Source organism: Lissotriton helveticus, chromosome 2_2 (genome assembly GCF_964261635.1).
Source record: "Lissotriton helveticus chromosome 2_2, aLisHel1.1, whole genome shotgun sequence".
In the NCBI taxonomy this organism is placed as follows: Eukaryota; Metazoa; Chordata; class Amphibia; order Caudata; family Salamandridae; genus Lissotriton; species Lissotriton helveticus.
Genome location: NC_136060.1, coordinates 507,444,335 through 507,468,929, shown reverse-complemented (window position 1 = coordinate 507,468,929; position 24,595 = coordinate 507,444,335). Strand labels below are relative to the sequence as shown.

The window sequence follows — 24,595 nt, the reverse complement described above, 5'->3', positions numbered from 1 at the left end:
CTTATTTCCACATTCCACTACACCCGTCCCACAGAAAATACCTCAGGTTCACTATTCAAGGCAAGCATTACCAGTTCAAAGTCCTACCCTTCGGAGTCACCACAGCCCCAAGGGTATTTACCAAGTGTCTGGCGACAGTAGCCGCGCACCTCAGGAGGCAGAACATCCATGTCTACCCCTACCTAGACGACTGGCTCGTTCAAGCCAAGTCGGAACAACAGTGCGCCGCGGACATGTCGACTACCATTCACCTCCTTCACAATCTGGGCTTCTCGCTGAACTACCCAAAGTCGCATCTTCAGCCGGCACATGTCCGGCAGTTTCTAGGTGCGACGATCAATACCCTGACGGCCATAGCTCAACCAAACCAAGTCAGGATAGACAGCATGCAGTCTCTAATCCAGAAGTTCAGACCACAACACTCGCTTCCAGCGAGAGTGTTCATGCAGTTGATAGGCATGATGGCATCCTGCATCTTCATAGTCCCTCACGCACGGTTACATATGCGCCCGCTCCAGGAGTGCTTAGCGAATCAGTGGACACAGGCTCAGGGGCAATTGACAGACCTAGTGTTGGTTACCAGTCGGGCATACAACTCTCTGCATTGGTGGACTCCACACAACCTTTGCAAGGGCCGACTGTTCCAAGAGCCAGTGCCGCAGATTATCCTGACAACGGACGCATCTCTCCAGGGATGGGGAGCTCATCTGCTCACTTACACAGTGCAGGGACTATGAACGACGCAGCAACAGAAGATGCACATCAACTATCTGGAACTGATGGCAATCTTCATGGCAATCAAGTCCTTCATTGTACATCTGTGCAACAAGGTAGTGTTAGTCCGGACGGACAACATGACCGCGATGTACTACATTCAAAAGCAGGGAGGCACCCACTCGCCACAGCTGTCTCATCTGGCTCAGAGCATGTGGAAGTGGGCCATTCAGAGGAACATTTTCCTCATGGCAGAACACCTCCCGGGAAAGGACAATCAGATGGCGGATCTGCTCAGCAGGTACAGCCATCAAATGCACGAGTGGGAGATACACCCATCTGTCCTCCACCCGTACTTCCAGCAGTGGGGTCATCCAGAGATAGACCTGTTTGCCACAAAAGAAAACGCAAAATGCCAACACTTTGCCGCCAGGTTCCCTCACCCACAGTCGCAGGGGAATGCGATATGGATGAACTGGTCAGGCAAATTTGCGTACGCTTTTCCGCCAGCCCCTCTGATACCGCTGGTCGCAAGAAAGCTAAAGCAGCACGCGATGACTCTCATCCTAGTTGCTCCAACGTGGGCGCGCCAAGCATGGTACACCACGTTCCTCGAACTCTCAGTGGTGCCGCATCAAAGACTGCGCCTCACGCCCAGTCTTTTAACGCAGAACCATGGAGAAATTCAGCATCCAGATCCGCAACAGCTCAACCTGGCGATCTGGCTCCTGAAGTCCTAGAGTTTGGATACCTTAACCTACCTCCGGAATGCATGGACATCATCAAGGAGGCAAGGAAGCCAACTACCAGAGCATGCTATGCTGCAAAATGGAAGCGTTTTGTCATTTACTGTACTGCCAATGACATCGACCCGCTAGATGCTTCTATCCATAACATCATTTGCTATCTGCTGCATCTTTACAAGTGCAATCTAGCGTACACTTCCATTCGGATACATCTATCCGCCATAGCGGCTTATCTTCAAAACAGGCAGCATCTCTCTGTCTTCAGGGTGCCTGCCATTAAGGCCTTCCTTGAAGGTCTGAAACGAGTCATTCCCCCAAGAACACCGCCAGCTCCGGTGTGGAACCTCAATGTGGTCCTCACCAGACTGATGGGACCACCATTTGAGCCACTGCACTCGTGTGAACTCCAGTTCCTCACGTGGAAAGTAGCTTTCCTTATAGCGATTACGTCTTTAAGGCGTGTTAGTGAGCTACAAGCGCTCACAATCCAAGAGCCATTCATTCAAATTCATCCAAATAGGGTAGTGCTACGCACTAACCCCAAATTCCTTCCGAAGGTGGTGTCACAGTTTCATCTCAACCAAACTATTGACTTGCCGGCATTCTTTCAAAACCCACAAACTGTAGCGGAAAGAATGCTCCATACCTTAGATGTACGGAGAGCGTTGATGTACTACATAGACAGGACACAACCCTTTAGAAAGACAAAACAACTTTTTGTTGCCTTCGCACCACAACACAAAGGCAACCCTATTTCCAAAGCAGGAATAGCCAGGTGGATTGTTAAGTGCATCCAGATATGTTATCAAAAGGCCAAGCGCACTTTAACGATACCCCCAAGGGCGCACTCCACATGCAAACTGGGGGCATCTATGGCTTTCCTGGGGAACATTCCTTTAGAAGACATTTGCAGAGCAGCCACGTGGGTTTATTTTATTTATTTTTTTATTTTTTTTTATTTTGAGAGTTTTATACAGCGCGAACAAGATCTTTGCAGATATCAGAGCGCTTTACAAGTAAAAATACAAAGTAGAAATACAAAGTAATAAAGCGTATATACAAAGTAATATATGAGGTAGTTAGGTACAAGGTGCTAGTTACATAGGTAGGTCAAAGGACATGAGGTAGGTTACAGGTGTGGTAGTGTAGGTACACTGAGAGTAGACAAACAATTGCGTCAATAGCATAAAGTGCGATACCAAGGAGCATATACTTGCTTAAGCGTGTTTAGAGTATTTAGAGTTTAAAGGTGGGCCAAGTTGAGGTGGGTGTGTGCAGGATGTATAGTCCCACAGGTGCGACAGTAGAAGGGATGTAAAGATCGTTGAGGTGGAGAGGGTAAAGTGTGCAAAGTCAACCAGGTGCGTCAACACTATAACAATATACATAATCAACCAGGTGCAACGAGCATTATAACAAAATACAAAGAGTGAGCGTATACAATTACGTAATTCGATAATACGGGTGGTACAATAGGCCAAGGTCGGACAGGCCTTACAGAGCAGATTTATGAGTGATACGGAGTAATAGGTCATGTGTATTTTGCCATGAGGATCGCTTTAACTTCTTTCTTAAAGATTGTATTGGAGGAGATGAGTCTTGTTTCAGGAGGGAGTGAGTTCCAGATCCTGGGTGCCATTCCTGAAAAGGAACGTTTATACGTTTTTTCCTTCCGAAATCTTCGAGGTTTCAGCAAAAGATTGTTTGTGCTCCTAGTAGTTCGGGAGCCACCCGAAATTGTCAACTTTTGAGTGAGGTAGGCGGGTGAATTCAGATGCACAGCCTTGTGTGTCATGCATGCAATTTTCAGTTGAATTCTGGCTTCAAAAGGTAGCCAGTTCAGTGATTTAAAGTCCGGGGAGATATGCGAGTGTTTTTTTGAGCCTGTGACTAGTCTCGCTGCGGCGTTAAGGGACGCTCGTAGGGGTGCCGTTGTAGTTAGGGGGAGCCCGCAGAGGGCGTTGCTCCCGTATTCTATGTGCGGGATGACTATAGATTGAACTGCAGTTTGGAAGTCTTTGGCAGGAAGGAAAGGTTTAAGTTTTCTCAGGGTATTGATTTGGAAGTTCGCTCCTTTGGTTGCCTTGCTGATGTGCTGCTGCATGTTGAGATTGGTGTCAAGTGTTATGCCTAAAGATTTTGCTGAGTCTACTACGATGGGCTGTACATTTAGAGCCGTTAATTGCTTAAGCCATGTTTGAGCCGTGGATATTTTAGCGGGAGGTGAGATCAGGAGGAACTCGGTCTTCAGAGCATTGAGTTTGAGGTGATTCTCAGCAAGCCAGGATTGGGTGTTTCTGATCGTGGTGTTCAGCAGCATGATGTCCTTGGGAGATTGTATTTTGAGATAAAGTTGGGTGTCGTCGGCATACATGTGAAAGTGCACATTAGAAGCCTGTAACAACGTAGTGAGAGGTTCCATAACTAGGTTGAACAGTGTTGGGGAGAGGGAGGATCCTTGAGGGACGCCTAGCGATACAGGTACCGGAGAGGACAGCAGGTTGTTGCTTTTGATTCTTTGTGTCCGGTTGTGTAGAAATGAGGTGAACCACTTTAGAACAGTCCCAGATATGCCCATCCTTGTGTTTAACAGTTCGAGTAAGTTCTCATGTTTAACTGTATCGAATGCTGAGGAGAGATCCAGAAGGATGAGGAGGCAGGTATCGTTTTGGTCTAGGATTTGGAGGGCATCGTCCACTATGTGAGTCATGGCAGTTTCAGTACTGTGCCCTGCTCGGAAGCCTGACTGATGAGCGTTTAGGAGGTCAAACTTATCTATGTGTTTAGTCAATTGTAGTTGTACACATTTTTCCAACAGTTTAGCGAGAGTGGGGATGTTTGTAATAGGTCGGTAATTGTTTAGATCAGTGGGGTCTGCTGTTGTTTTTTTTAGTAGCGGTGTGACTTGCCCTACTTTGAGGGCGTTGGGGATGGATCCTTGTTGAAGAGAGCTATTGATAATCTTAGACCAGAGTGGGAGAAGCCAGGGGGAAAAGTCTTTTACAGCGTTAGCAGGAAGGGGGTCAGAGAGGTGATTGGAAGGTTTCAGGGCGCTGAGCAGTCTGCCAATTTCTTCTACGGAGTAAGTGTCAAAGGATGACCAAGTAGCATTGTTCTTAGGTTGAGGCACTGCTGTGTGTCGGGGGTTGGAGTACAGGATAGCGTCATTGAGGAGATCGCTTCTTATTCTCTCAGTTTTTTGGATAAAGAAGGCAGAGAAGTCTTCGCAGGAAGGAGTAACGTCCATGGCCCTGATTGTCTGGGGTTGCTCTTTGGATTGTGTTCTGACTAACTCAAACAGTTTTCTAGGACGGTTTTTAGCTTGGGCGAGCTGGAGGCTGAAGAAGTCTCTTTTTGAGCGTTTTATTTTCCTGAAGTAGGCGTTTCTCTGTTTCTTTAGACTTTTTAGGTGCACTGCAGAGGGGGCTGACCTCCAGGTGCGCTCTGCCATTCGCATCGCCCGTCTATCCTCATTGAGGCTTCCGTCATACCATGGGTTGGAAGTCTTCTTGGACGAGACTCTTTTTAGTTGCATGGGCGCCACCTCATCGATTATTGTGGACATAGTATTTAGATAGTGGTCAGTCAGAAGTTGAACGTCTGTAACGCCGGGAGGGGGAAGTAGCCTATTGCCACTGTTGGGTGGTAGGGAGTTTGGGTTGAGTTTCCTCAGGTCTCTTTTCCACACTTTGTGCTTAGTGTGTTGAACTGAGTTAAGTCTGTTTTTTTCCTTGATGAGGAAGGAGACAATATGATGGTCTGACCAGTCACAGGGTTGGATTGACTCCAGTTGAATAGCGCCCTCTTTGGAGATGATAAGGTCAAGGGTAGAACCTCTCTTATGGGTCGGGCTGTTGCATATTTGGTTGAGATCAAGTGCGTTTAGAAAGCTTTTGAGGCTGTTTACCACTGCGTCACTGCTGTCATTCCAGTGGAGATTGTAGTCGCCAAGGAAAATTTGGGTGTGCTGCCGTCCTGAGTTGGCTGTAATTGTATCCATGAGTTGTTGGACGAAGGAGAAATTGTCCCCAGGTGGGTGGTATATAATGTGTAGTGAGCATACCGGTTTGCTTTCGCTGATGATATCAAGGCATAGGTATTCACAGGAAGTAAGTGAGGAGACGGCCACTTTGGAGACTGAGAGGTTGCTTCTGTAGATGCAGGCAATTCCACCACCTATCTTTTTGTCCCTGTCAAGTCTAATGATACAGTAGTTAGGAGGGACTAGGATATCCAGTATAGGTGTAGAGGAATCAGACAGCCATGTTTCAGTCAGAATGGCTAGGTCCAGTTCCAGGGACATGATGAGGTCAGCGACCTGCGTGGAATGTCTTTGGGCCGATCTGCAGTTGAGCAGTATGCATTTAAGGCTAGGGGTGCAAAGGGTGGAGGATGATTCCAAAACGAGGGGTACATTAGTGAGGTTGTTGGGGACAGCGCCTCTGTTGTTATCCTTTTGATGTCTGAGGTGGTTAGATATAATCGTAGGGATGGACATGTTGTTGGTAGCTAGTGGCTTTTGGGGAGCCGGGTCGTAAGAGTGGAGAAGGGTGTGTACGTCAAGGTCAGAGATCGTGTTGGTGGTGCGTCTGGGGCGATTGGTGGTATTGCAAGAGGGGGTAGAAGTCCAATGTGGGGAACGATGTGTGATGAGGCGAGTAGGAGGTGTGGAGGAGGTGTTGTTAGGTGTAGAAGAAGGGGGAGTATTGCGCTTGGTAGTAATGAGAATGCAATTGTTATTGCGATTGTTGGTATTGCAATTGTTATTGCGACTGTTGGTATTGCGAGGGGGGATAGAGGTCCGGTGTGTGGAGTGTTGTGTGGTAGGGCGAGTAGGAGGTGAGAGGGACGTGGTGTTAGGTATGGTAGGGGTGGTGATGGGGGGCAGGTGTCTGATGGGGTGTGTGAAGAGCAACTCTTTAATGGAATGAAATTCTTCTTTCAATTGGAGGAGGGTGGACATAATAATGTCCAAGGTGATGATGGGCGCGGAGTTGGGGGAGGGTACTGGCGCTGAACCGGCGGTAATGTTGACAGGGGGCAGTCCGAGTGGAGAGGCGGAGCTGATGTGGGTGTTGGGGGCGTTAACGAGAGGATAGGTGTTATTGGGAAGCGCATCCGTGCTGGGGGGGGAAGGGAATAAGGGGGCGATGTGATGGCTGGCTGTTGTGGGGGAGGAGGTGGAATATTGAGGAGTGAGCGAGGGGGGTGGGAGGTTGAAGGAGGGATGCAGTCTAGGTGTGGCGGGAGTGCTAAGTGTGGGGGGGGAGGAAGTCGGAGGGAGAGTCATGTTGTGAGGGGTGCCATTGGGGGAGGAGGGGTGCTCTGAGAAAACATGTGCGGGGGAAGGTACGGGAGTGCAGAGTGTGGGGGAGGAGACAGGAAGCTGAGCGGAGGTACGCAGGTTAGTAGGGGGGCTGGGAAAGCGAATGGTGTGTGGAGGGACCAGGTCTATGTCTGTGTATGAGGGGCGGGGAGGGGAAGCTGAGACAGGCAGGTGATTGATTGAGGAGCAGGGTGTGAAGGTGCGGTGCGTGTCTTCTTGCTGCTGAACTGGGTTAGGAGAGTTCAGGGTGGGAGCTGTGACGTTAGGAGAGGTAGGACAGGGGGTGATATGCGTGTAAGTCCGAGGATTGGAAAGGTGCTCTTTGAGAGAGGGGAACATGTTGTCAAGTAGTTCCAGGTTCCTGTCTGTCGCTTGAATTAAGACAATCCCGTTGTTGTATATAGTGATGGTGGTTCTGCCTGGGAGGAGTTGGGACGATGTAATGGAGAGTGTTAGGCCATGTGCGGATTTCCTGGAGGTGGAGACGGTGAATAGGGTGAGGAACACTTTTTTCCATTGCGCTCTGCGTGTGGTGTGGAAAATGATGTCGGTGCTCAAGGGTCCATTGGCCGATGAGAAGTAGGTGTCTCTGGGTGGGACCTAAGGAAGTTGTGTTTAAAGCGTTTAGTAGCTTTTTTGGTGAGCACGGGAGGGTAGTTAATTTTATATGTGTGTTTGCCGCTGAGCTCCATGTTGGTATGGTGGCAGTATAGCGCAGGAGTTGGCGAACACTAGTAATATGCCGGAGCACGCTGCACATGCACACACAACAGGTTATCAGGATCAGAGATGGCACTAGCAGGCAGAAAATACACTAGTGAAACGCCAGGCATATGTGCAGTCATAAAAGGGGAGATTGTGCAGAGTAGAGCAGTGCCCAATTGGGGAGTAGTTATGATAACAGGTAAACCTAAAGATAATATACAGTGAGTGTAATACTTGTAGAGCCGAATGCAGCTGCAGGTAGTCTATTAGATGAAACAGGTAGGTGTGCAACAGAGTGCAATAGGTCACAGATCCGTATTTCAGAGAACAGTAGTGGTAGTAGTTGGGCTTAGCCTAAAAAGGTGAGTTCTTGATGCACCTCCGATAGTGATAAATTGAATAGCCCAGCAACAGTGACTAGTCCAAGATGGTGATCCGAGAGAGAGACTTTACTTTACCAAAATGGCCGCCACAGAGGGGGAAGAGACATTAGTCCTCTTTTTATTTTCATGCTTTGAGAGACATTAGTCCTCTTTTTATTTTCATGCTTTGAGAGACATTAGTCCTCTTTTTATTTTCATGCTTAGAGAGCAGGGAGAGCAGTTTCGATTTCACCCTGTGGGGAAGACTGTCATCCCGAGGGAACCTCATGGGCACAGAAGGTAATTTATGGCCTTAGTTTTTTGTGTTTTTCAGGCGCCCGCCATCTTGTGCAATGCAGATTAGGGCTGAAAATGTGCATACAATAAATACCTTCTTTTCGAAGTTAGAGCCTGTGCCTCCCCAGTGTCTGCATCCGCCTACCCAGCCGGCGTCCCCCGCTCCTCTCAGCCCTCCAGTCCGCTGGGGTTCCTTCACTGCGGAGCGGGCGGGAGAGGGGGGGGGGGGTGGGGGGTGTTGTCTTGGCCTCGTCCCTGTGCGCGACCGGCGTCTTCTGGGTGGGGGGGTCGCTGCTTCACCTCGTGTGTGGAGGCGGGGTCCGGTGTTCGTCCTGGTGCTCCGTTGCTGCGAGTGTTGAGCAGCCAGCCTCTGCCTTTGATCGGGAGGGGGGGGAGGGGTCCGGTGCTCCGTCCGTCCTGGTGCTCCGTTGCTGCGAGTGTTGAGCAGCCAGCCTCTGCCTTTGATCGGGAGGGGGGGGAGGGGTCCGGTGCTCCGTCCGTCCTGGTGCTCCGTTGCTGCGAGTGTTGAGCAGCCAGCCTCTGCCTTTGATCGGGAGGGGTCCGGTGCTCCGTCCGTCCTGGTGCTCCGTTGCTGCGAGTGTTGAGCAGCCAGCCTCTGCCTTTGATCGGGAGGGGGGGGAGGGGTCCGGTGCTCGGTCCCCTTTGGCCCCGGTGCTGCTGGGGTGATCTGTTGTAACTTGAAGTCCTCTGCTGCGGTGGTGTGAGCGCGGGACACGGGACAGTCCTCAGAGCCGACTCGGCAGCTCAGCAGGCTCCTCGGTGCTTCAGCCGTGCCGCGATGGGGTGTCTGGAGGCACGGGTCCTTCGGCAGGTCGCGGGGGCTCCTCAGTCGTCAATCCCCAGTTCAGACTCTGCACCCGCAGCTTCAGGCTCCAACCTCCGTGAGAGGACCCCTCGGGCAATCCAGTTACTTGAATCCAGTTACTTTTACTCCAGTTACTTTTCAGCTTCGCGTTCCGGCGAGCTGGGGTGTGCTAACATGGATAAAGCCCAGTATGGGATCCACAGCACCAGGAGCTCTTCACGGGAGCTCCTGCCCGGCGGCCATCTTCTTGCACACCACATACCTTTACAAAACACTACTGTGTTGATGTACATTCCAAGCAGCAAGCTGCTGTAGGACAGGCTGTTCTCAAGACACTTTTTCAGGTTTCTGCAGCTGGCACGGGCAACCGCCGCTGATGGAGGGACTGCTATGTATTCTATGCTAAGATATGAATTTAGCAGCCCACATGCCTCGAACTGAATATGCTACTTACCAGTATGCATCTGTTCTTGGCATGTAGGGCTGCTAACATTCATATCGCCCACCCTCCTACCCGGTGCCTGTCGCAGCTGCAGATATACTATTGTATTCACTTATTAGCATGGACATCCTTTACAATTTTCACTCCATCTTCTGCCACAATGGCGAAAAACAATCTGGAGATGGAGCCGATGCCCATGCGCACTGTAGTCCAGGGGAGGAGCCACCTATCTCAGGATACTTCGAAGACTCTTCCAGGACAACAATGTGCGATCATCCGGACCCAACACTAGGCGGCGATCTAATGCTAAGATATGAATGTTAGCAGCCCTACATGCCAAGAACAGATGCATACTGGTAAGTAGCATATTCATTTGACATTGTCACCATAAAGTAGCACGTACATTTAATTCTATTGTTAGTAGATACATGCCGCTAGGTGGGAGCCTTGTGGGTTTCCATTGCCTCCGCTCAATACCATGTGCTCTGCTTACCTTATCTAAATGTGACCTTCCTTATCTAAATGTGACCCATCATATCTAAATGTGACCCATCATATCTAAATGTGACCCATCATATCTAAATGTGACCTACCTTATCTAAATGTGACCCATCATATCTAAATGTGACCCATCATATCTAAATGTGACCCATCATATCTAAATGTGACCTACCTTATCTAAATGTGACCCATCATATCTAAATGTGACCCATCATATCTAAATGTGACCTACCTTAACTAAATGTGACCCATCATATCTAAATGTGACCTACCTTTTCTAAATGTGGCCAACCTTTTCTAAATGTGCCTGTTTTTTCTCTCTAGCGAGTATGTGAAACTCCCCTCAGAGATGGAATGTCACTTTTGGCGCAACACTGGCTGCACCAATGGAGAGAATTGCCACTTCCGCCACGTGCCCCAGAACAGAGGTGTTGATGCCAAGTAGCCCCCTGTAGTACTCCTTTGTCGCTACAGTAGAGAGCAGGAAAAGCTGCTTGGAGGTGGCACGTGGGTGTCGCCAGACCTGGGCGCTCTCAGGCACAGTTTGTTCATTGGCTAATCAAAAGGAGGTTTTGACTGAGTGTTTACAGCTGAATGATTTCTGTTTTGTTTAGGTTGACCTAGCATAAAAATCCCTCAATCATTTTTTTAAACTTTAATTATTGCAGTTCAGATATTTGATTCATGTAGGCAAAGCCGCTTTTATTCTGGAATAAAAGAAAGCTGGTTGTTTCCTGTGGCACTCCAATCTGTCAAATAATTTCTGTGCTTGCCTGTTTGAGGCTATTCGGAAGATAAGGAGGGAGAAATGCACGGGAGGGAGTTAGATCAAGAAAAGCCGTTTGGAGTAATCAGTTCGAGCGACAAATTGCATGTATATTAAGTAAGACATGCACACTCTCTTTTCAAGACTGTAGCCTCTGTTGAGAGGTGGTTTGTCTCACCAGGCTCTCTGTTGGTGTTTGCAACCACCTACACTGTAGCTCTGATCATTTGAAGGAGCCTCAACCTAACCTACATGTATTCTCAAGTCTCCACCATGCAGTTGTCTCCCATTCTGGCCCCTCCCACTACTTCTCTATGTGTGCAGCGTGCCAGGAGTTCTGTGTGTACTCTTTTTATCATTTGAAAAGAATTTTGTTCCTCCCAATGTAAAATGCCTTGTGTTATCTATGACCGAAGCAAACCATTTTCAATAAATGTCGATTTATATTACAGAAATTTCAATAATAAACTGTTCTTAATTTACACCATTTCTATGTGAGCGTTTTTACCTTAAGTGAGTCTGTGTCCATGAAAAGGCTTTGGCCAGATCCGTGACATTTACATCTGTGATGCAGAAGATTCATCGTCTATCAACAAAAAGAGGACTGCATTGTGCAATGTTTACATGCTCTCTACCAGCAGTGACCTGCCTGTACGAGAAGGTAGACAAAGTTGAAAGACAGAAGTTTAATCTTGGAAAGAGCTCAGAGGCCTAGAGGCTTCGCCTCCAGCCCCAGCAGACTCTCAGTATAGGTCTGAATCCTGTGATGTCATAGCATGCATGGGTAGTCCCCAGACCATGCATTCCACGACCTCTCCCTACATACATTGCATCACGTCTCAATATACAGCTCACCGTAACACAGCCGAAGATTGCATAAGAGATGACTACAATGTAATTAGTTTTTTTTATGCAGCTCATTAACTGCACCATTTTTCAACTTAAGGTTTGCAAACCCTGTAGATAAGCTAGGTACTGAGGTTTGGTGTACTCTTTAAGAATTAGACTTTAATAATTTGGCTAAAAATGAAACACAAACGTCCCATGGTTGGTTGGGTAATTAAAAGCATCCATTGACACAGGTCACTCATATAGTAAGTCTTGATTGGACTGACCATAGTTCTGTTTTATTTAGGATGAACTCGCTGAGTAAGAACTCTGCTCGTAGCAACAAACTGACTGGATTGCACAATTTCAAAAATCTTAATGCAGCTAGTTTGAGGTAATGGGTTTCATCCGATGCATGTTACGGGTGAGCTGCACGCAAATATCACACATTATAAGAAGGCTCTTAGAAGCTGTATTGACTAAGTAGCTCCCTGATAAAATATAAATAAAAACAATGGCCAAGCTTAATAGCCATTTCACGTCAGACTTGCGGCGATGTGAGAAATGAGAAGGTTTCAGTAGAAGTGGCACAAGTACAAGTCCGAAGACCACCACTGAGCCATAAAAAGCTTGTGGAGTCGATATAAGACAGCGTTACGAAAGCAAAAAGAGCTAAGTAATGAAATTCAAATAGCGAAGGATGCCTCTGTAGACCTATTTATAACTCCTGATACTTTCGCAAATTGTGGATTGTGCAAAAGGCTATGAATAAAACTAGCAAACGGTACAACAGGCAAAAGACCCAATTTCCATGATAAAATCCTGAACATTAAAGCAGATTTAATGCCGGACAGGAGATGCCAAGGACCATTTAGTACCCAGTGGTGGTTGGCAGCGTAGAGAAATGAGAAATGGAGAGAAATGCAGCGGTACACTGGCGCGTGGCAAACTCCAATGCCCTACTGAACAGACACCAGTACCAGCACTGGGACGAGATGGGACAACTGCTCAAGCACCTCCCCGATGAATACCAGCAAAGGGCATCACACCTGGTGGAGGAAGGGAAAAATATAGCAAATGCTTGCCTGAAAACGGCCTTGGGTGGTGCTAACACATCCAGCAGACTTATGATGATAGGAATCACAGAAAGAAGGCAGGCCTGGCTCTGGATCTCGGGCTTCAAGCCGGAAGTACAGAACAACATTCTGAGCACTCCTTTCAATGGAGAGACACTGTTCGGGGCACTGGTGTATGAGAAACTCACCCAGCTCAAGAAAGAAAATGAAACTGCAAGGTCCATGGGGGCCTTACAATTCAGAGGGATGAGAAGGGGTACCCTGACACGGAGATAAAACGAAGGGGAGGAAATTAGCCGGGAACGTCCCACCAGACTTTCCAGCAGGCACACCAGGGTGACAATCAATCGCAGCAGGGACAGCAAAAGCAAACCTGGCAGTACCAGCCTCGGGCCAGTCCTTTTTGGCGGGAGGGCGAATGGACGAGGGCAAACAAGAAGAGGGGGCCAACAACCCACCTCAAAATGACTCCGTCACGCAAAGTGTGCCCACCCACACGACCCCTCCGAGGTGAGGCACAATAAAGTCAACAAGAGGGGGTTACACGGACCAAACATCGACGAACATGTAACACCAGTAGGAGGCAGGCTAAGACACTTCTTCCAGAAGTGGAAGAAGATAACTACAGACAAATGGATACTCAACATCATACAGTTCGGATACTGCATAGAACTGGAAAAGAAACCACCAAACAGAAAACCAAAAAGGAAGGCGCATTCAGGAAAAGAACTAGCGCTACTCCTAGAGAAATCACAAGGACTCCTCCGAAAGGAGGCCATCGAACCAGTTCCATTCAGGGAAAGGAACAAGGGACCTAAGGTTCCTAAACAAATACATAAAGACACAAAAGTTCAAGATGACATCCCTACAAGAGGTCATTCCTCAGATAAGGGACAGAGACTTCATGTCCACCATAGACCTCAAAGATACCTACCTGCACATTCCCATGAACAGGCAGCACAGACATCTACTAAGATTTACCATCAACAAAGAACACTACCAGTTCACAGCCCTAGCCTTCGGACTAAAGTCCGCACCAAGGGTGTTCACCAAATGTCTTGCAGCCGTGGCAGCGTACCTGCGCAGGGAAGGGATTCATGTATAACCTTACCTCGACGACTGGCTAATAAAAGCAAGTCCACACAGGACATGCAAGGAACGGGTCACAGAAACACTGACAGACCTGGGTTTCTCCATACACTGGGAAAAATCCTCAATGGAACCAGAGCAAGTGAAGATCTTCCTGGGGGCACAGATCAACACCATAAAGCGCAAGGTATTCCCCAGCAACAAGAGAACACTGGCCCTGCTGAAGGCGACACGCCGCTACCAGAAGGGACGAGCTCTGACAGTGAGGACAGCGAGCAAGATCATGGGGATGATGGCGTCCTGCATACACCTGGTCCCCAATATACGGCTACACATGAGACCATTCCAGGAATGGCTGCAACAACAATGGTCACAAGCTACAGGAAGTTGGGAAGATCTACTGGTTGTAACACACGCAGTGCAGGAGGAGATTACGTGGTGGAACAGGGAGAACATAACAAAAGGGAAGCCTTTAACACCACCAACCCCAACGGTGACCATCCCCACACGTGCATCTCAGATGGGATGGGGAGTGCACATGAACAAACTCAAAGTAAGGGGTCTGTGGACTCCAGCAGATGCGGTCAGACACATCAACTACCTGGAACTGAAGACAGTGTTCCTCGCCCTGAAGGCATTCCCGAAACAACTGTACAACCAGAGAGTGTTGATACAGACAACACAACAACGATGTTCTACATCAACAAACAGGGAGGAACACAATCAGTCGCACTATCCAACCTAGCACAGGAAATTTGGAGATGGGCCATCCCACTCAAAATAGACCTGCTAGCTATACACCTACCAGCGAAGGACAATGTGGAAGCAGACTGTCTCAGCAGACATACTTCAGCATCCCACGAGTGGGAGCTCAATGCACAAGAAACGCAAAAGCTATTCAGGAGTTGGGAAACACCGACGATAGACCTGTTTGCAACACAATAGAATGCAAAATGCTGATACTTCGCATCCAGGCAACCAGGGGAACGATCTCTGGGGAATGTCCTATGGATAAGCTGGTCGAAAACATTTGCCTACGCTTTTCCCCCGATACCACTGATACTCAGGGTGTTAGAAAGGCGATCCCGGGGGAGGCAGAAGATGTCTGACTGACCACCCCTAGGTCCACCCCTCCGTCTAGAAGTAGCCGAGCGTTATTGAGAGGCCTCCTGGGTGAGGGTCCTCTCCTAGGATCGTACAGCAGAGTAACCACACCACTAAAAATGGACACCACACAAGAGGATAAGTTCTTAGGCTTTATCAAGAATAAAGGTTGCTTGTCTTCAGCGATATGTACAGGCAGATCGAGGGATCTGAAAAGTCTCTTGCATAAGGGACAGGGTACCGGGACAGTCTCGGTACTGGTGAAGGACGGGATACCCTGCGCACAGCTCTCAATCCTCGAGCCGGGGGGGTTCCGAGGGGTCGAGTCGCGGCAGCGCCAGCAGAACTCGACAGATGGTCTTTACGGAGAGGGGGCCGCGGCAGCGCCAGCAGGCCTCGAGGTGGTTTCGGCGAAGATGGGCCGCGTCAGCAGGCTCCCAAGATGGTTCAGCTAAGATGGACCGCGGCAGCACCAGCAGGCTCCTAAGATGGTTCAGCTACGATGGACCGCAGCAGCGCCAGCAGGCTCCAAAGATGGTTCAGCTCAGATGGACCGCGGCAGCGCCAGCAGGCTCCAAAGATGGTTCAGGCTTCAGGGTAATGAGTTCTTCTCGGGTCAGCCGCGACAGCGTCAGCAGGGCTCTTGACTCCAGGATACAACTGGCGTCCTACTCCAGGGCTGGCCCAGATATAGGACTGGAGTCCTTTGATGTCCGGACCCTCGCGCCTGGGGGTCAGAGGGGCTGGGATGGTGGTGTCCAGACACCCAGCAGGGGGGTGGAGCCAGCGCCCAGGGAGGCCGGAGGGCGATCGATACCAGGCATCCGGGGACGGCTGGAGGGCCATCGAAACTCCCCTTCTCTCAGATCCGTTGAGTGGCCACTCTACCACCCGGGGGATCTTGGTGCCTCGATGTCGGGACTTCGCTGGGGCCTTGGCCGGGGCCGAGGCCACGTGCTCGGGACGTGGTGGGCCCAAGATGGAGTCGGGCGAGGCCACGTGCTCGGGACGTGATGGGCCCACGCTGGAGTCGGGCCGGTAGTGGTGATCCGGAGGGGTAACCGGACCGGCAATGGTGGGGCGTGCAGGGTACGCCATGTTCCAGGGGGGAGAGCCGTGGTTTGCCAGGGTGGTTGCTCTCATCGGTAGTTGCGTGTAGGTGGCTCGATGGAGGGCCGATGTCGTCCTGGGCCCGCCATGCGGGAGGGGTAGGACCACGCCATGAGGCCGGGTCCAACACGCGTCCCCCCCCCAGCTGAAGGCAGGGGAGAGTCACCCATCTTCTTGGGGGTTCTCCTCGCCGAGGCGGAAGAACCGGGACAGGCCATCCGCATTGGCTTGGTCGTTGCCAGGGCGATGCTCCACAGTGAAGTCCATCCCTTGGAGGGAGATGGACCATCGCAGTAGCTTCGGGTTTTGCAGCGTGAATCTTTCTGGATTCACTATGCTGTGCATTATTCCGCGGTCTTGTGGTTGGGTCCGGATTCGTAGTCTTTTCTTTGTTTTTTTTTTTTTTTTCTTTGCCCAGGTGGGTGTCGGCGTCACACCCCCTTTGGGTGTATTTCCGGTGACGTCGGCATGCTTCCTGCGGAAGCTCCCACTCTTGGGCGCCATCTTCAGATTCTTTTTTTCCGCGGTCGGGTCTGGATCGTTCCCGTTTGGGCTCCAGACATTTTTGGAGAAAGAAGAAAGAAAATACAGAAAAGACGAGGAGAAGTCATCTGAAGACTCCAGGGGACTTCACCGACGAAAGACAAGCAAAGATAAGGCGTTTTCCATCCAGATCTTCGACGACCGTCGACGAACACGCGACCAGAGAGGCCCTGGACGCTCGAGGATGGACAACACGCCGTTCAAGTTCTGCCGTAACTGCCACCACAAGTACGCGCAGAAGGACCAGCACCCGGTATGCAACCTTTGCCTACCGGTGGACCACGAAAGCGGAGACTGCAACGCCTGTTCCGCCTTCACCCCGAAGACCCTTCGTGTGAGAGAGAGGCAGAGGGTAGCACACGCCGCCCTGCAGGGGAAGGCCCCGACCCCGTCGCTCTACGAGCTGGGGATGTCCTCCGAGGAAGAAGACAACGCTGCCGCCGAAGACGACAGCTACACGGTCGTAGAGACCGATTACACGAAGACTTCTGACAAGGTAGGAGACTCTTCGGCCCCCAAGAACCCGAGAGACTCTGAGTCTCGAAAAATCGAGGGCAAGACCCCGAAAGCGCCGACGCCAAAAAAGGCGGCGTCCGCGACTACTCCCAGGCCCAGCGGATCCTCAGAGAAGGAGTCCCCGGCGCCGAGAGCTGCTGATCAGCAGAAGACGTCGAAAATCGTCCCCGAAAAGGATCGATCGACGAGGGAGAAAGACCCGAAACTGTCGACGACGACCAGAGACCCGATATCCGGTTCGACGTCGAAAACTTCGACTCCGAGAGGCACGGCGACGAGCCATCCGTCGAAGAGAGCGGCGGAACCATCCGACGCGGAACACGCGGCCGAGATGGAAAAGAAAAGAAGGCGCCTCGAGGCAGAAATGGAGAACTTCATGCAGCGGAAAAAAGATTTCGACGCAAGGATGAAGGCCTTCACGATCCCTCACAAGACCAAGCCACCAGTGCTGGAGGCGGTCGAGGAGGAAATAGAAGAGGTCGCCGAAGTCACCGAGCAAGACCAGGACGTCGAGGTGTTCGACGACCAGGAGGAGTACGAGAATCCCCACGAGAGCTACAGCTATGGGGAGGAAGATGAGGGCAGGACAGACACAGAGTCGGCGCCCTATGACCTTCAGGAGGTAGATTACATCGATGTCGACACCGACAGCCCGGAGGAGGTGGTCGACACCTACCCCTCGAGGCCCTCGCCGCCGGACGACATCGGGGCCTACAACGCGGTGATACAATCTGCCGCAGCAGCTTTCAAGCTCAAGCTCGACGAAGAGAAGCAGAAAGCAGACTTCCTTCTGGAAACATTGCTCCCAACACAAACGAGGAGCCAGTTCCTCCCGATGCTCGAGAGCGTCTTGGCTCAGGGGAAGGAAGCTTTCAGGGAGCCCGCAACATGCAAGGCAGTAACTCCCAGAACTGAGAAGAAGTACAAGCATGCCGCAAAGGACCCGGCCTACATTCAGGGCACGGTCTCCGCAGACTCCATTATCACGGCCACAGCAAGGAGGAGGGCTAACGTACCCACTACCTCGGGCCCGCCACCGGATAAAGAGAGCAAAAGGATGGATCTGGTGGGCAGAAGGATCGAACGGAATGCCGCGACCCACTGGCGCATGGCTAATTCCAACGCCCTGGTAAACAGACACATGTACCAAATCATGGAGGGACTGGGGCAGTTGGTGAAGGACTTGCCCCAGGATGCCAAGCAGAAAGCCGAAAAGCTAATTGAAGAGGGGAAGAATGCTGCAAATTCTTGCCTTAAGACGGCCCTGGATGGGGCAGACACCGCCAGCAGGCTCATGATGATGGGCGTCACGGAAAGGAGACACGCCTGGCTCAGGATATCCGGTTTCAAACCGGAGGTGCAACACAGCATCCTGAACACACCGTTCAACGGCAGTACGCTTTTCGGACAAACAGTTGATGAGCAACTCAGCCAACTTAAGAAGGATAACGAAACAGCAAGATCCATGGGAGCATTGCAGTTCAGAGGGAACAAGAGGGGCACCCCGTCACGGAGGCCCGGCGGAAGAGGCGGAAACCAGCCAGGTACATCACACCAGGCTTTCCAGCAAACGCACCAGGCAGACTCGCAGGGTCAGCAGGGCCATCAGAAACAGCCCTGGCAGTACCAACAAAGAGGCCAGTCCTTTCGAGGGAGAAATGGACGGGGACAAAATAGAAGAGGGGGCCAGCAGCCCACCTCCAAGTGACTTCAAAAAAATCCGTGTGCCCACCCACAAAAAAGATCCCAGGGGGCAGCACGTACAGATGGGTCAAGACAAACTAGACACCTACGACCACAGGACACCAGTGGGAGGAAGATTAAGATTCCACCTCCAGGAGTGGAGAGGAATCACATCAGACAAATGGATCCTCAACATTATCCAATTCGGATACTGCATAGAGTTGGAGGCGAGGCCAACAAGCAGAAAACCAAGAAGAAAGCCGCTAGCAAGCAAGCAGCTGCAGTGCCTTCAGGAAGAAGCAAAAGAACTCCTGCAGAAGCAGGCCATAGAAAGGGTACCCTTCAAGGAAAGAAACACAGGAGTATACTCAACATACTTCCTGGTACCAAAAGTAGACGAGACAATGAGGCCCATTCTCGATTTACGGTTCGTGAACAAATTCATAAGAACGCAAAAATTCAAAATGACCTCCCTGCAAGAGGTGCTCCCACAGTTGCAGACCGGGGACTTCATGGTCACTATAGACCTCAAAGACGCATACCTGCACATCCCAATGAACAGGAAGCACAAGCACATGCTCAGGTTCACCGTCGGAGAAAGCCACTACCAGTTCACGACACTGGCCTTCGGTCTAAAATCGGCACCAAGAGTTTTCACAAAGTGCCTCGCAGCAGTCGCAGCGCACCTAAGAAGGCAGGGAATACATGTATACCCTTACCTGGACGACTGGCTGGTGAAAGCAAACTCATACCAGAAATGCAAGCTGCACGCACATACAGTGACCAGCACGCTCATAAACCTGGGGTTCTCCATCCATTGGAAGAAATCATCAATGGAGCCGGAACAAGTGAAGATCTTCCTGGGAGCACAGATCAACACCTTACAGGGCAAGGTGTTCCCCAGCGAGAAGAGGGCGAGGGCGCTGGTGAAGGAAACTCGCCTCTACCGGAAGGGACAAGCTCGGACAGTGAGGACGGCGAGCAAGATCATGGGGATGATGGCATCATGCATCCACCTGGTACCGAATGTACGACTCCACATGAGACCCATTCAAGAATGGCTACAGGAGCAATGGTCACAAGCTACAGGCAGTTGGGAGGATCTAGTGGTTGTAACGCACGCAGTGCAGAAGGAGATGACATGGTGGACCATGGAGAACATAGCAAGGGGAAAGCCTCTAACGCCCCCAACGCCAACAGTGACCATCACCACAGACGCATCCCTGAAGGGATGGGGCGCTCACATGGAGGAGCTCAAGGTGAGGGGACTGTGGACACCGACGGATGCCACAAAGCACATCAATTACTTAGAATTGAAGACAATCTTCCTTGCACTGAAGGCCTTTCAAACAAGACTGTACAAGCACAAGGTATTGATACAAACAGACAACACCACTGCGATGTTCTACATCAACAAGCAGGGGGGCACACAGTCCGCACCGCTTTCAACGCTGGCGCAGGAGATATGGAGATGGGCCATCCCTCTCAAGATAGACCTGCTAGCCATACACCTACCAGGGAAGGACAACATACAAGCCGATTGGCTCAGCAGGCAGACATCGGCATCCCACGAGTGGGAGCTCAATGCTCAGGAGACAAGATACCTGTTCGACAGGTGGGGGACACCATCGGTGGACCTGTTTGCCACACGCCAGAATGCAAAATGCCAAAACTTCGCATCCAGGCAGCCCGAGGAGGGGACACTGGGGAATGCCCTATGGATAGATTGGTCAAGGACATTTGCCTACGCCTTTCCCCCGATACCACTGATGCACAGAGTACTGAGCAAGTGCAGAGCGAGCAACATGACACTGATACTGGTCGCACCGCAGTGGGCGAGGCAGACCTGGTACTCGCAGATCATGGAGATGACACAGTGTGCACCCCACAGATTCAGCAGGAGGAAAGATCTACTGTCCATGCAGAACGGAGAGGTACTGCATCCAGAGCCAGAGAGCATGAGCCTAGTAGCGTGGCTCCTGAGGACATAGAGTTCGCACATTTGAGACTACCAGAAAGCACCCTGAGGGTACTTCGGGAGGCACGAAGGCCCAGCACTCGAAAGTGCTACGTTGCGAAATGGAAAAGATTCACTATATGGTGCAGACAGGAAAGACTCCACAATAAGATGAAGAGGGACTCCACAGTGCTAAGGTACCTGACGCACTTACTGGAGAAGAACCTTAGCTCATCCTCGTTAAGAGTTCACTTGGCAGCGATAGTAGCCTACACAAGGGGAGAAACGTGCAGGAGCTTCTTCACATCACAGGTGGTGAAGAGATTCCTAGAAGGAGCGAAAAGGATCGCACCACCCAAGCGGGTGCCGCCACCTGCATGGAACTTGAACACAGTCCTAACGGAACTCATGAAAGAGCCCTTTGAACCACTTCACAAGGCCTCCCTAAAGATGCTAACTATGAAAACAGCCTTCCTGGTTGCGATAACGTCCTTACGCAGAGTAAGCGAGCTTCAAGCGCTGACGCTACAAGAACCATACATACAAATACACAACGATAGAGTTGTGATGAGGACTGACCCACACTTCATGCCGAAGGTGGTATCCAATTTTCACATGAACCAGTCTATACAGATACCGAGTTTTTTCCAAAAACCCACAACCAGCGCAGAGAGAGCTCTGCACACCCTGGACGCCAGAAGGGCAGTCATGCACTACATTGAAAGGACAAAGGGGCACAGGAAAACAAAACAGTTTTTTGTGTCCTTCGCAAACAGCTTCATGGGCAAAGCAGTAACCAAAAGGACCATTGCACGATGGATCGCACAAACAATCCAACTCTGCCACAAACGGGCAGGACAGGAACTGGCTGAGGGGACACGTGCCCACTCCACCAGGAAGAAGGGCGCTACAATAGCCTTCCTGGCTAACACACCCATAGAGGACATATGCCTGGCGGCAACATGGGCTTCGGTGCACACGTTCACGAAGCACTACTGTGTGGACATACAAATGAACAAGGAAGCTCAAGTGGGACAGAAGGTGCTACAGCACATATTCAACACCCAACGCTCATCTTCCACCCAGCCGCCACAGAGATGAGAAACCGCTACAAAATCTATGCACAGCATAGTGAATCCAGAAAGATTCACGCTGCAAAACGAATAGTTTTCTTACCTGTCGGTGTAGTTTTGCAGCTTGAAGATCTTTCTGGATTCACTAGCGAACCCACCCACCTCCGCCAGAAAGATGAGGCTGGAGAGAGAAGAGGTGGTTAACTAAAGAATAGACTTTGAAAATACAAAGCGGTAAATACAAACTAAGAAGAACATTGCCATTACTTCGGAAACGAAAGAAACACGGAAAAAAAGAACCCGAAGATGGCGCCCAAGAGTGGGAGCTTCCGCAGGAAGCATGCCGACGTCACCGGAAATACACCCAAAGGGGGTGTGACGCCGACGCCCACCTGGGCAAAGAAAAAAAAAAAAAAAAACAAAGAAAAGACTACGAATCCGGACCCAACCACAAGACCGCGGAATAATGCACAGCATAGTGAATCCAGAAAGATCTTCAAGCTGCAAAACTACACCGGCAGGTAAGAAAACTATTCGTTCTCGCCCCGCATCTGCATCAGCCACCGCAGAGGCCGGTGGTTGGTCTGTACCCGGAAGTGGGTGCCGAAGAGGTAGGGCCGGAGTTTCTTTAGGGCCCACACGACGGCGAAGGCTTCCCTCTCGATGGTGCTCCATCGTTGTTCTCTAGCCAGCAGGCGCTGACTAATAAGGCCACGGGAAGGTCGACTCCCTCAGGGTTTACTTGGGATAGGACCGCCCCAGTGCCGTGCTCCGAGGCGTCGGTTTGGACCACAAACTCTCGGCTGTAGTTGGGGGCCTGGAGCACAGGGGTGGTGCACATGGCAGTCTTTAGAGTCTCGATGGCTGCTTGGCACTCTGGGGTCCAGTGCACCTTCTGTGGTAGTCTTTTGGAGGTCAGTTCTGTGAGGGGCCCCACAATGCTCCCATAGTCTTTTATGAAGCGCCAATAATATCCAGTGAGCCCCAGGAAGACACGAACTGCTGTCTGGGTGACCGGGGGCTCCCAGGCCCGGATGGCGTCAATCTTTGGCTGGAGGGGAGCCACCTGGCCGCTCCCTACTTGGTGCCCCAGATAGGTCACGGACCCTTGGCCTATCTGGCACTTGCTGGCTTTTATTGTCAGTCCGGCCCGTCGGAGGGCTGTCGGGACCTCCCAGAGGTGTGTCAGGTGCTCGTCCCAGTGGAGGCTGTATACCGCAATATCGTCCAGATATGCGGCACTGAACTCTTCTAGCCCCGCCAGCACCCTATTCACCAGTCTCTGGAAGGTGGCCGGAGCGTTTTTCATGCCAAAGGGCATCACTTTGAAGTGGAAGTGGCCGTCGGGGGTCGAGAAGGCAGATCGCTCTTGTGCACCAGGGGTGAGGCCGATCTGCCAATAACCGGCCGTGAGGTCGAAGGTGCTGAGATACTTGGCGGCCCCCAGGCGATCGATCAGTTCATCTGCCCGGGGGATGGGATGGGCGTCGGTCCTGGTGACGGCATTCAGCCCCCGGTAGTCGACACAGAACCGGAGATCCGGGGGTGCGCCGGGGGCGGCGGCTTTAGGGACCAGGACAACGGGACTGGCCCAGGGACTGTGTACTGGGCACAGGACGTTGGGCAAAATTTGTTCAGGGGTCACCAAATGGCAGCGGACCGCCGTCACGCTGGCTCCAGTGTCACGGAGGGCTTCGGCCCGGTGTCCATTAATGGTGACCCATTGGCAGTACTTTTGGGTGTTGCCTGGGATCGGGGCTCGGGGGATCATGTCTCTTTCACCCAGGCACACCAAGGACATAGCGGCGGGCTCCCACTCAGCCTGCTCGGGGTCGTCGTCCGCTTCCTCGCCTCTTTCTTCAGCCAGGGCGGCGGCCGCGATCTGGCGGTTTGGAGGACCGGTGGTGCCGGGTCGCTGGTTCATCGGGCAGAGAGGATCATTAGCATAGTGACCCGGCCGCTGGCATCTGTGGCAAGTAACGTTCGGGCGGGGCCCCGGTCGGGCTGGAGGGGCCCCCCTTCGGCCCAGGGCTGGCGAAGTGGAGGTAGGGGAGGACCCCGTGGGGGCGTCTCGGCCTCTGCTCTGGCCTCCTCCGCCGCCTCGTGGTCGGTGGTTCCCCGGGGATCCCCGGCCGTAGTCTCCCATCGGACTCCGGGGGACTCGGGTGCTCACCCATCTATCAGCCTCGACAGCGAGTTTTCGTGGCTCTGTCAGTTTTCTGTCGAGGAGATGCTGCCGGAGTTCGATGAAGCAGTTGTTGGAAAGATGTTCCCATATAATGAGGTCGACCAACTGCTGGTAGGTGGTGACCTGACTGCCTTTGATCCACCCCTCGATGGCTCTGCTATAAAAGTTCACGTATTCCACCCATGTGGTACCGGGGATTTTTTTACAGTCTCGGAATCGCTGCCGGTACATTTCGGGGGTGAGTCCGTAGCGAGTGAGGAGGGCGGTTTTCATGTGTTCGTACGAGGTCATCTCGGCATCGGGGAGCTCTAGCAGGGCGTCCCTCCCTTCGTTGACGAACTTCCCCCACAGGCCGGCGCCCCAGTCCTTGAGGGGTACTCGATGGGCGGTCATGGCTACTTCATAGGCTTTGAACCACTGTTGGATGTCGTCGTTCTTATAGTACTCTTTGACGACATCCTTGGGTATGTGCACCTTCGTGTCCACAGGAGGGGGCGAGGTCTTGCCCCCGGAGGCGCTGGCCTCATTCGTCTTGGCCTTGATCTCTAGTTCCTTTAAGCCACGCTCATGCTCGAACGTGAGTTTCTTTTCTTCGAGGTCTCTTTGTCTTCGTTTCTCCTCCAGGTCTCCTTCCAGCCGTAGTTGCTCGAGGGCTATTTTTCTTTCCGCCAGCTGTAGTTCTCCATCTAGCCCGAGTCGGGCTAGCTCTAGTTCGTGGAGCCGGTTCCTCTCTCGTTCTCGGG

At 51.5% G+C, this 24,595-nt stretch overlaps 1 protein-coding gene across 4 annotated transcripts in view; it reads left to right on the top strand.

Annotated features, from left to right (window-relative positions):
• Positions 1-11,167, top strand: part of TTC31 (tetratricopeptide repeat domain 31) — a 136,032-nt gene extending 124,865 nt beyond the window's left edge. For all 4 annotated transcript variants that reach the window (XM_078678784.1, XM_078678786.1, XM_078678782.1 and 1 more), the window contains exon 18: positions 10,244-11,167. In XM_078678784.1, the coding sequence (XP_078534910.1) occupies positions 10,244-10,364 (121 nt within the window). In that variant the 3' untranslated portion in view covers positions 10,365-11,167. The remainder of the gene's footprint in view (positions 1-10,243) is intronic.
• Positions 11,168-24,595: the final 13,428 nt, after the last annotated feature.